Consider the following 12,301-nt stretch of genomic DNA (forward strand, 5'->3'; position numbering starts at 1 on the left):
AAAAAAAAAAGAGGATGCTCAGTTGAAAGACCCAAAGTTGGGAGAACAGAGAAACTATGAAGCTATGTCCTGGGCAGAGAGGAAGGGGCTGACTCTGCCCATGGCAAGGGCAATGGAACTCTTACCTCCTAGCTCACTTCCCAGATGAGATGCTCGAAGCTGCCGTAAGAATAACCGGGTAGGTCTGGGGATAGGTGGCTGGGCTTGGGACATTGTGGGTAGCTTCTCACTGGGTACCTAAGAATAGAAGGAAGTAAAAAGAGAATTAATCCTGATATAGTATCCTGGAGATGGGATACATGCAAACCTTTCCCTTTGGGTGTCCACTCACCAGACCTCCTGGAGCAGAGCAGGCCCTGAGGTTGACCATCATGGCTGGCTGAGTGCTGACTATAGCGTCCTTGATCAGTTCCTCAACCGTTGAAAGCTCTGGTTGTTCCTCATCTCTCTGCAGAGAGGAGAAGAGGTGGAGCCTCTGCCCTGCTCCATTGCTAGTTCAGTCTCTCCTCTGCTGCCCCTTTCTTACCTCCCTAGTCTGCAACTTGGGAAGCACCTTTAGGCTGAGTTCTGGGCGGTCAGTGAAGGCCCAGGACACCAGCAGCCCCTCATCAAGGATTTCCTCCAGGCTGACTTCCAACTAGAGACAAGAACAGAAGGATTAGGGTGACCTACCCCATTTTTCCCAGGACCCCCTGCTAACTCCTCGGAACCCTTCATCCCGAATCCCATCGTAGAGAGGAAGCAGAGAAGAAATGCTGGGCCAACTCAACTGCCCTCTGCCCAACCCAGGTCCCCACATTTCCCTCCACCTGTGTTGGTGGCAGTGTCAGAGTGACATGGTAGGTCTCCATGGAGACGGCAGCGGGGGACTGCTGGGTCACAGAGATGGGGAAGCACACCTCCTCAGCAGAGAGCTGGCAATGCAGCACCTGAAACAGAGAGCAGTAGCAGGCATTGCGGAGGACACACACCTGGTTCTGCCGTTCCTCACTTCTGTCATCTTTGGGATGACCTTTTGGGGGCCCTAAGCTTCTCAATGAATTAGATAAAAGCAAATAAACTCAGCCAGGTGTTGGGGGCTCATGCCTTTAATCCCAGTACTCTGGAGGCAGAGGCAGGCAGATCTCTGAGTTTGAGGCTAGCCTGGTCTACAGAGTGAGTGCCAGGACAGGCAAGACTATACAGAGGAACCCTGTCTCAAAACCAAACAAAACCAAAAACTCTTCTCTCCCTAGAAAATAGACCACATACCCACACACACCCACACACAGAGAGACTTTGTCTATCACATGAGTGAGATTCTCAGACCACCTGAAACAAATCCTTAGGTCCTCTAGACACACAGAAACTTCAAATTAAGAACTCTCAGACTAATACAGAGAAAACCTGTCTTGAAAAACCAAAAAAAGAAAAAAAAAAAGAACCCTCAGACTAAAGGGAACCTTGGGGTCAGCCCCATCTTGTAGAGCCCACCAGACCCTTACCATGGTACGCTCTGATTGGTCAACACAGGTCACATGACTGATGCTGGCTCTTGGTGGGAGTTGGGGTATCTCCTCAAAGGCGATTTGGATGGAGCTCTGCGGAAGTAATGTGGGCACAAGATCAAGTCTCTGGAGCTGTCCCCTGCAGGGCTGGTCTGCCTAACGGCTGGCTGGATTCTAGCTCTGCAGAGGCCTCAGCTACAGGCTGGCCTCTGGCCCTTCCTTGGCTCAACATTTTAGGACAGAAGGCATTCCCTCCAGCCCCACTATCTCCAGGGATCTGCAGCTTCTAGGGGCTGCTGAGAACCTGGAAGTTAGACTACCTTGGAGGCCAGCTTGCCTTGAACCTTGGATAATTCTTGAAATCCCAAGAACCTCTCTGTTCTCCATTTCCCTCTTCACCCCTCCACCTAATCATTCATTCTAATCACAAATAAAGGTAAATGACAACAACAAATTGACATGTTCATTGCTATCTGTAGCTGGGCAAGGCTGAGGGTGAAATGGTTGTGTCATTTCCTATAAAATAGGATGAAGAAATAAGGCTAAGCCTTTTCCCAAATAAACAGGTATCATATCACTCTACCTAAGTTCTTAGAAATAAAGACTAACTTATCACGTCTCCAGGAAACTCCATCAGAAGTGTTAGGAAGAGAAGCAAGCTCAGAGGGAGGGCTCAGGGGTCCCAGGCCTAGATAATTCCTTAGGGTGGACAGCAGGAGTATTAGGAGCAGAAAGCCGATTAGCCTAGCTCTCAAAAGAGCCACTCCCTAATTCTTCTACAGCAGTGGAAAGCAGGATAGAAGAACTGAGGAGGGGGCACAGCCTGGGCTAAATATGTCCTCCAGTCTTGTGATAGAGAAAACAAAATGCAGAGCTCATTCACTTTCCCTAGCAAACTTCCCTGTGGTGGTAGCTGTCTTCTTCAAAAGCCATGCCAATTGGGGAGATGAGTGCTTGGAAACTCTCTCTCCTCCCCCTGCAACAGAGGCCAATGGCCAGCTGAGTCAGCTGTCCCAGGGAGTTGCCTCTGACCCAGGGACAAGGTACAGGAAGAGCCAGGTTGGAGGAGTAGGGTCAATGTATAAACTGACAGATGTCATCTGGCTTTCAGCCGGTTTTTCAGCCGGGAAGAGGAACAGGAGAACTTCTTGGGGGCCCCTTCAGTTTCTAGTCATCTGGATTAATAGGGCAAAGCCTCCAAGCTCTTATGGCTGGAAAAAGAGAAAGACTTCCGCACAAGGAAAAGATAATCTGAGGGCTGGGAAGGGAATGGTCCAGAAAAGGAGACCTTCCACCCAACCTCAGTCTCATGACTCTGTTTCCTGCCTACTTCCTGGGAGGCCAGATGCTCATGGTGCAACGGGTGGAGGTAGGCTGAGCTGGTTTATGAACGACCCCTTAAGGAGCAGCCCAAGTTCATTTATTAGAAAGGATGCAGGTGATCAATATTGCCGTTTAACTGAACTCCTTTCCCTTAACACTACACTGCAGGCCAGCCTGAAATTACTGGAATATGGAGAGATGATTCAGTTACCGTGGGGGCTCTACCTGACCACCAGGGTTTGGGAGCCTGAAGCCTTAACTGGGTGTGGTGGCATGAGAACCAGGCAAATTCCTTCTACAGGTGCACCTGTCTCCCACGGCCCAACCAGCCCAGTCTAGGCGGAAGTGCCCTCAGGCACACGGATTAGTGTTGCTATGAGAACAGTAACTTATGCTGGGGTTTAGAACCAGAGTACCTTGCCCATAAAAATAGAAAATTTGGTACATAACTGGACTTCTTTACCAGCCCCAGTCTAACCCACACGCTCTTTTCTGATCTGAAAGAGAAAGCTGTAATGTCCCCCAGTTGATCTCCAGCCCTAATCCAGTCCTCCTAACGCAAGCAAGCTCTTCCCTAGAAGGCAAAGCTGAAGGGACCACACAGGGGCTCAGTGCAACTCACCCCGTCCCTGCAGGCCTGCTCATTCAAGGCTCGCACCCAAGCCCGTTGCCAGTTCTCCCGGAAAGACTTGAAGGCAAAGAGCGAAGCCAGGAGGCCCCGTACGCCGGCTTCCTCGGGGGCGCTGGTCCGGGTCGCCCGCAAACGCAGCAGCGAACGCCACACACTCAGCTCGCGCAGTGAACCCCCGGGCTCAGCAGCTGAGGCGGGTCGGGAGTCTCGACCCCCGCCGGCCCGAGACAGCCACAAACCCCGGGCATACTGCAGCATCCAGCCCAATACCGTGATCAGCGAGGCGGCGAAGAGGACCAGCAGGGCCGCCCAGCCCACATCGCGCTGCCCCCAGTCCGGATCCATGTTCCCGAGGGCTCGGGTCCCAGCTAGGGTTCAGCCGCTGCCCCGGGGGAGCATGGCCCGGATGGACCGTGGGGCGTGGGCGAGCTCCCCCGGGGCTGGGCGCGCGGGCTCCGGGGCTCTCCGGTGCCGCCGAAATCCCAGGACCAGTGGGTGCCACGGATAGAGAAGAGGTCCTCCGGGGTTGCGACGCTCGAGCTCTGTCTCCGTAGCCGGAGATCCGGATCCCTAGCACCGGCCGTATGACCCCAGCTAGGTTCCAGCTAGCACCCAACTCCTCCCACGGCGGACCCGGGCAGGGACCAGCCTGCAGACACACCGGGGCTCGCGGGCCGGCACCGGCTCCGGGAGGGCTGCGTGCGCAGAACTGACACTGACAACACGGCCGGCGCCCCGCCCCCACCCGCCCTTAAAGGAGCCGCGCCCTCACCGGGCGGGGCCGAGCTAACCCGCCGCTCAGAGCCAGAGGAGGGTGGAGTGGGGGAGGTTTGAACTGCACACGTAGAGGATTCCGGGATGAGAATAGGCGGAGTCTTTAACTGTCCCGCCCCATCCTGAAATCCCTGTGCACCCCTTCAGTACCAGGCAAAGGAGCTTCACTTATCTGTGGTACCTTCTGTTTTTCCCTACGTTTCTTAGATTTCTATGGTTGGACGCCTGTTGGTTAAAAATGAGTTAGTCCCTGTGGAAATCACCACTCACTTTCAACACTTCCTGGCTCAGCAGCTTCTGATCTTAACTTCTTGACTGAAGCTAGGCACAGGGTAAAGAGGGGGTACCGTATCCCTCCCAGATAGAGGTGCCTGACAAAACCCAGCTAATATCAACGGCGAGAAAAATGAAGCTAAACCTGGTAAAGGTTGAGAATAGAATACCACCATCGTCCTCCTTCCCCTTGGAGCTAGAATTCAGGAACCCCCCTATTAACCTTGCTTGCGTGGGTTTGTTCTCGAGATATTTCCCAAGCCCAAGGCTGAGTCTGTTTTTAAAAATAATACATTTCCATAGTAACAGCTCCTGCCTGTGGAGCACGTGTAGAAGGGACGGTAATGAAAAGAGAGCTGGCACTGTAGCACAGGACTATCAATAGATTTGGTCAAAAGACTCCCATCCACATATGCGGCATCCCGTGCAGTGCCACCTGACTGTAGTCCTAGCTACTTAGGAGGCTGAAGCAGGATGGTACCTTTACCAAGGAGTTTGAAACCAACCTGGGTGAGACCTTATCACAAGCAAACCCCACCCCACAAATCAAATATTTGATATCCTAGCTGACTCCAAAGAAATGGTGTTCCAAGAAGACCACACAACTTACAACCTCAGGATGTACCTTTTTCCTTGGAAGGCTGGAGCTCATCTTTGCTTCTTGGGGACAGGGAAGGTATCTATAAAAAAGACTAGAAGCAATTCTATTTCCCAAGAGACATATGGTGAGGTCTCTGACACAATTTCTTTTGCACACAAGATAGGATGAGAAGATGTTAAATATCTTCCAAACCCATTTGTCTAAGGAACAAGCCTCTGAGAATAAAGGTCTAGGGTTGTAGGGGTAGGATAAAAAAAAAATGTCTGTCAGCAACAGAGCTGTCTGACCTAGACGAGGAAAAGTTATGTAGCCTGAGATAGACTGATTTTACTGCAAGGGGTGATAGAGGTGAGATTGTGAGCAAACGTTTTGCTGTGACCCTGACCATACACAGCGAGCTCCAAAACTAATGGAGATCCCTAGAGTCTCCATCTTTAATCTAGGAGCAGAAAACATGGAACTGGACTGGAGAGATGGTTCAGTGGTTAAGAGCACTGACTGCTTTTCCAGAGGTCCTGAGTTCAATTCCCATCAACCACATGGTGGCTCACAACCTTCTGTAATGAGATCTGATACCAACTTCTGATGTGTCTGAATACAGCTACAGTGTACTCATATACATGAAAGAAAGAAAGAAAACCTGGAACCAAGGAAGGAGAGAACTCTGGGATATAACCTAGGAGAAAGGAGTCAGTAGAAAGAAGAACCATGTTCAAAGAACCAAGGAATATAAGAATTGTCCAAATGCAAGTCTCTTCTCCGCCAAGAATCTTTTTTTTTTTTTTTTTTTTTTTTTTTTGGTTTTTCGAGACAAAGTTTCTCTGTGTAGCCCTGGCTATCCTGGAACTCACGCTGTAGACCAGGCTGGCCTTGAACTTAGAAATCCGCTTGCCTCTACCTCTGCCTCTGCCTCCCAAGTGCTGGGATTAAAAGCGTGGGCTACCACTGCCTGGCCCAAGAATCCTTCTTGAGGAACATTTAGACCTCCAGAGAACTTGTTCTCTGGTAGTAAGTGGAAGGACTCACCTGGAAGCCCAGCACTATGAAGGCTAAGTAAGGGTTGTGAATCAAGGTCATCTTTCTCAACCTCTCTAAAATTCCTGATGTCAGTCAAGTTTAAGAAGCAGGACTTGAAGGTCTAGGGAGATGGTTCACTGGTTGAGAGCCCCGTCTGCTCCTCCAGAGATCCTAAGTTCAAGTCCCAGCACCCATACAGTGGCTCACAACGGCCTATCTTAGGATCTGATGCCCTCTTCTGGCATGCAGGTGTACATACAAATAGAACACTCATTTACATAAAATTAACCTTAAAAAAAAAAAAAAGACCAAGAGTCTAGGCTTGGTGTGATGTATAACACTGGGAGAGGCAGGATTGCCACAAGTTCCTGCTCAAGCTGTTTTAAATACTGAGTTCCAGACCAGCCAAGTGGACACTATGACTTTCTACATTATTTTCCACTTCTCAAAAAATCACGTCAGCCCAAAGGACTGGGCAATGTTAGGTTTTACTTCCAGTTGATGAATTTTGGTAGTCAGAATGAGAGCAGAAGGGGCAGAAGGGGAGGACAGGGCCACAGGTGGCCTGGCCTCAGACTTTGCAGAGCTCTCTCATGGTCCTTTTACACCTGCGAAAACATCTGAGTTGGGCTTTGTCCGGCAGTTGATTTAATTGTAGGTTGGCCCTGCTTACTGGGAGGCACTCAAGACTGCTGAGATGTGTGCTGTCTGCTCGGCACAGGGAAAATGGCAACTCAGCAGATTCGGGAGTTCCAGACATAACACTTCAGAATTCAGGCCCATGCTTTCAACTGTTACCAGGAAAGACACAAAGTTCCAAGTGAGCCAGGCGTTTGCTTCTTTCTCTGTTAATCAAAGCAGCACTACCATCCCCAGGAGCAAAATTATTCAGATTATATGACAAGTATCCACATAACCTCTTCTGTTGGTACAGGTACATGTAACAGATAAATCCCTAGAGCCTGGTCTTTAAACAAGTTCTCAGCCCTCCTAGGTGGCTGGTGGTCTCTGGAGAAGAAAGGAACAATGAGATTTTAGGGCTTAAGCCAGCTTGGAAAAGAAGCTTTATTAGAATTGGCCTCCAAATAAAAATAATAGTAATTTAAAAAAAATAAAAAAAGATGCAGACTGTTCCTCACACCTTCAGGGAGATCTCAGCCTACTCCTGATCATCAAGATAGCCGACTGCTCCCTCCTCTGGGGATCTGTCAAGCTCCGCCTTTCCACCTGCTCCGTGGATCTCAGCCTCCTGGTTTGGAAGACCCTTCCCCTCCAACTATGAAAATGTTGTAAGATAAGATTCCCCCACACACACTTCTGTGTGCTCCAATCCCTCTCTTTTTTTTTTTCTCACTCATCATGCTTGACGATGCCTGGACCACAGATAACTTTGTGTCCTATGCCTCAGGGGACACCAGAGAAAGGAAAACACTTGCCTGCCTGATGTTTGCTTGCATGTGCTACACACACACACACACACACACACACACACACACACACACACACGGAGAAAAACAAAACTTAGTATACTATCCAGTAAAGTGTATTTGTGACCTATATGGGGCTTTTAGTGTTAATAAGGGCCATCTTCAAGTTGAATGGACATTTCATACCTGATTTTGAGAAAAAGGAACGGCTATCTTTGACCTAAGAAGTGTCAGCTTCATCTTAGGAATATGCTGTATTTAAAAGGGATGGACACAGCTAGGGCTATACAGAGAAACCCTGTCTCGAAAAACCAAAAAAAAAAAAAAAAGGATGGACAAAACGCCATGTTACTGTCAACTCCCTAACTCTCTGTGGTGGATTCCTCTCTGAGGAAAACATTTGCCACCTAAGGGATCAGTATTCCAGTGAACTGCTGTCTACCAGTAGAGGTACGAGTGTCAAGAGACAAGTGGCAAGTGACTGGGAGGAAACTGACAAGCTCACTGGACGGTATAGACAAACTCTCCTGCCTCATTAGTTATTTGCAATGCCTCGGTTTCTGTCTCTGTGTTTGGAGACCTTGGCACAGTGCTGTGATCCAATATCAAGTTAAAGTCCTGGCTTAAATAGAAGACCTGAATGTTCAAACAGTTCCCTCCTGGCGAAATGTAGCCATAGGTTGCCCAGCAACAAACTGCTATCGTGGAGGCAGAAGGTGGGTGGGTAGAGGGAAAAATACCTGGATCAGGAACAAGAAAAAGAGCAGAAGGGGGTTTTCGAGTGTCTGAGCTTTCCCGTTTATAAAATCCCTTCAAATTGTGCCTGAGTTTCTGGAACCAGTGTTTACCTTGGCAACAGTTTTCCTGCAAAGAGAGGGTGTGTTTCCACACTCTCATCCACCACGGCTCTCAGTAGCCATACTCCCAGCCCCTGGGCATCCCAGATTAAGCTCAGGCTGCTAGCCCTTTAAACCCGACCTGCCGGGGACGACGTGGAACCACAGAACAAGCGGTGTCAGCCACGTGGTACGAGGAAGTGTTCATGTTGGAAGTGGGCAAAATGTATTTTCCATTCTGAGCTGTACAATATGATTGTTTCGAGAGTATCCACTTTCTTGTCTTTTCTTCAGTTGAGTTTCCAAAACTCGAATGGTGCAGCTCCTCTGGAGCTAATGTTTAGTTTAAAATAACACCACCTGTCCTGCTCTAATGCCCTTTTTAAAAATGGTGCTTCGGGCTTCAGCAGCGATAGTTCTTTCGCAATTAAGATCCGGGTGGAAACAATGGGTAGGTGCGTCCGGGCAGAGCCGAGGCTGCTGCTTAAGAGCTTCTTGCAGGTCAGGAGGGAGGGTCAGGTCCTAGCTGGGTTTTGTTCGTGCTGGCGCCGGAATCCTCTGCGTGCAGAGAGCCGCACTGCCGGCTGCGGAGGCCTGGGAATTGTTCCCGGCTTACCAGTTAGCCGAGTAGGCGGCGGAGCGGTGGCCCCCGGAGGGTCACCATGTGGGCCTTCCCGGAGTTGCCCCTGCCGCTGCTGGTGAATCTGATCGGCTCGCTGTTGGGATTTGTGGCTACCGTCACCCTCATCCCTGCCTTCCGGAACCACTTTATCGACGCGCGCCTCTGTGGCCAGGACCTCAACAAGCTCAGCCGGCAGCAGATGTGAGTAAAGGCACACGAGTGTCCTGGGTTAGGGGGCCAGGGTTGCGCAGGGCAGGGGCGAGGACTGAGGTGCTTGGCTTTGCACTGGCCGGAGAGCTAACCTAGGCACCCAGAACTCTGGGAGGTTATTAGAATTGTCTGTCCTGGGAAGGATGAAATGGAACTGGTGGGTGTCAGAAGTTGTAAAGGGGTATCCTTTTCCCTGTGCACACTGACCCTACTCCCCAACAAACAAAATCCTGGGAAGAAGGCCACTTTAGTTTACTGGGACCCCAAGGAGTGTGAGTGACCACGCCCCTTTCTTCTTTTTCCTCCTCCACCCTTTTCCGCTGGGCCGCAGCCCAGAGTCCCAGGGAGTGATCAGCGGTGCTGTTTTCCTTATCATCCTCTTCTGCTTCATCCCTTTCCCCTTCCTGAACTGCTTCGTGGAGGAGCAGTGTAAGGCATTCCCCCACCATGAAGTAAGTGCATTAGTGGGGACCATTGGCTGGGGCGGAGCGCTTGAGTTTGGGTTATTTGGATTTGGGAAAAGGATGCTTGTGGCCCCAACTATAGGTGATATAGCTGGGTGGTAGAGCGCTTGCCTAGTATGTGCAAGGCCCAGGCTTCAACTCCCCAACTCCGGAAAAAAAAAAAAAAGAAAATGGAAAAGACAGGTATTCTTGAAAGGCGGAGTAGAAGTAGGTTTGAGTCATGTGCCCACTTCTCCCCCAGTTTGTGGCCCTGATAGGTGCCCTCCTTGCCATCTGCTGCATGATCTTCCTGGGTTTCGCTGATGATGTCCTCAATCTGCGATGGCGCCATAAGCTGCTGCTGCCCACAGCTGCCTCACTCCCTCTCCTCATGGTCTACTTCACTAACTTTGGCAATACCACCATCGTGGTGCCCAAGCCCTTCCGCTGGATTTTTGGCCTGCATCTGGACTTGGGTGAGTAGCCGTGCCGCTGCTGTCCCTGTGGCACCTACTTTGCGGTACCCTTGGCTCGGAGGTCCCAGTAGAAGACCCTTCCTGGTGGTCCATATCCATCAACTGTTTCTTTTCTGTCCTTGTATCTGTTTTCTCTCTTTTCCCTTCTCCTTCCCTATCTCTTATTTCCTTCCTGCTTCAAAGAATTGTACCTAAGGGCCTCATGCTTGCACTCAGACCAATATCGAAGCTTTTCCTTTCTCTTTTTTCCATTTAAAGATTAAAACAAAAACAAACAAACAAACAAAAAACCAGGGTCACACACTAAATTGCCTTGAACTTACTTAGCCCAGGCAGGCCTTAAACTGGTAATCCTCTTGTCCCAGCCTTCCAAGTAGTTAGAATTATAGGCCTGTGCTACTAGGCCTTGCCTATTCAGATCCTTTCTGGTGTTCCATTCATCCTGTGCTCTGTTCTGTAAACAAGCAAACAAATAAACAAATCCAAATCCTAGGTGGCACTACTTCTTACTGTGTGTCCCCCCAGGGATCCTGTACTATGTCTACATGGGACTGCTTGCAGTGTTCTGTACCAATGCCATCAACATCCTGGCAGGCATAAATGGCCTAGAGGCTGGTCAGTCACTAGTCATCTCTGCTTCTATCATTGTCTTCAACTTGGTGGAGCTGGAAGGTAGGTGGGATTGGGGATAGGGAGAAAGAGAAGCCTGGATGTTAAGGGAATTGCCTGGTGTGAATTTAGAGAGTTCCTTGTGTGTGTGTGTGTGTGTGGTTTTTTTTGGGGGGGGGGGCGGGGATCACAACCCAAAGGTGATTTTAGAATGGGAGCTATTTACTTTGCAAACAGCAATAAGGAATTAAGCATGAGAAAGAAGAGCAGCAATGCTGTCACTTATAGCATGGTCATGAATAGCGAGACCAGTTATTTCTACTGGACATAAATAACTTCACAGAACCCCAGCAACGGGTAGGATCACTCACTCTCTGACCGCAGTGGAAGAAGACTCTTCCCTCCCTACTTCTGAGTACAGACATGCCCAGAACACTTAGCAGTATAAAGATGCCCACAGTGCCTCAGCTAACATGAGATGCCCACAATGCCTCAGCTAACATGAGATGCCCACAGTGCCTCAGCTAACATAAGATGTCCACAGTGCCTCAGCTAACATGAGAGGGTAGAGACTTTCTCCAATAACAATTTAGTTCTTCCTGCTTCTTTTGTTTTTTCAAGACAGGGTTTCTCTGTGTAGTCCTGGCTGTCCTGGAACTCACTCTGTAGACCAGGCTGACCTCAAACTCAGAAATCCATCTGTCTCTGCCTCCCAAGTACTGGGATTAAAGGCATGTGCCACCACCGCCCAGCCCTGGCTTACTCTTAAAAAAATAAAAATTACTCTTAAAAAAACAAAAATCACTCTTAAAAAAATAAAAATTACTCATGTACTCTGCCTTCTGTGCTCCCAGTTCGGAGCACATCTCTATTTCCTTTCATCTTCTCCCAAGTTACCTAAAATAAGCCCCTCATAGTATTCCTTGATTGAAATGTTTTATAGTTCCCTGTGGTGTATGATTTCCAAAGTCTTAGTTTCTATGTAAGCCCAAGCTTGAGTATTAGTTATTTTTGGTTGCATTGGACATCAACGAGTGCTTATTAAGCCTAAGCACTTTGTTTTGAGACAGGGATGTACCACATTGCCCTGGAATTCACAGAGATCCAAGTTCTGAGATTAAAGGCATGTACCTCCCCCATCCTCCCAGCTAAAGCTGAGCACTTTTAAAGCATTATCTTATTTAAATTAAATGACTCTATATAACTGGCATTATCCAGTTTGACAGATAAATAGAAGCTTACTGAAACTCAGTGTGTCATATTCAAATTCACACAGCTAGGAAATAAAACTGGTATTCAAGGGCTGGAGAGATGGCTCAGCAGTTAAGAGCACTGACTGGTCTTCTGAAGGTCCTGAGTTCAAATCCCAGCAACACTCATAGTGGCTCACAACCATCCGTAATGAGATACTGATGCCCTCTTCTGGAGTGTCTATAGTGTACTTACATATAATAAAATAAATAAATCTTTAAAAAAACAAACAAACTGGTATTCACATCCCAGCTGCAATTTTTAAACCACTAAACCACATTTAAGATAGTCACTAGCTTTTCCGTTCTCACCCCCCCCCCC

The 12,301-nt window shown here is 48.9% G+C and overlaps 2 protein-coding genes across 6 annotated transcripts in view; one reads left to right on the top strand and one right to left on the bottom strand.

Annotated features, from left to right (window-relative positions):
• Window positions 1-4,253, bottom strand: part of C2cd2l (C2CD2 like) — a 10,352-nt gene extending 6,099 nt beyond the window's left edge. For 2 of the 4 annotated variants that reach the window (XM_031344197.1, XM_031344199.1), the window contains exons 1-6: window positions 3,433-4,166; window positions 1,485-1,580; window positions 810-929; window positions 527-637; window positions 332-448; window positions 126-237 (exon numbers count right to left, since the gene is read on the bottom strand). In XM_031344197.1, coding sequence (XP_031200057.1) covers window positions 126-237; window positions 332-448; window positions 527-637; window positions 810-929; window positions 1,485-1,580; window positions 3,433-3,786 — 910 coding nt within the window. In that variant the 5' untranslated portion in view covers window positions 3,787-4,166. Of the gene's footprint in view, window positions 1-125; window positions 238-331; window positions 449-526; window positions 638-809; window positions 930-1,484; window positions 1,581-3,432 lie in introns of all 4 variants that reach the window. The other 2 variants (XM_031344196.1, XM_031344198.1) reach the window with 2 other exon arrangements.
• A 4,339-nt stretch (window positions 4,254-8,592) lies between these two features.
• Window positions 8,593-12,301, top strand: part of Dpagt1 (dolichyl-phosphate N-acetylglucosaminephosphotransferase 1) — a 7,129-nt gene continuing 3,420 nt past the window's right edge. The window contains exons 1-4 of one of the 2 annotated variants that reach the window (XM_031344818.1): window positions 8,593-9,192; window positions 9,533-9,653; window positions 9,907-10,120; window positions 10,646-10,792. In XM_031344818.1, the coding sequence (XP_031200678.1) occupies window positions 9,032-9,192; window positions 9,533-9,653; window positions 9,907-10,120; window positions 10,646-10,792 (643 nt within the window). In that variant the 5' untranslated portion in view covers window positions 8,593-9,031. The remainder of the gene's footprint in view (window positions 9,193-9,532; window positions 9,654-9,906; window positions 10,121-10,645; window positions 10,793-12,301) is intronic. The other variant, XM_031344819.1, reaches the window with a different exon arrangement.

This window comes from Mastomys coucha, unplaced genomic scaffold (genome assembly GCF_008632895.1).
Source record: "Mastomys coucha isolate ucsf_1 unplaced genomic scaffold, UCSF_Mcou_1 pScaffold23, whole genome shotgun sequence".
NCBI classification, from domain to species: Eukaryota; Metazoa; Chordata; class Mammalia; order Rodentia; family Muridae; genus Mastomys; species Mastomys coucha.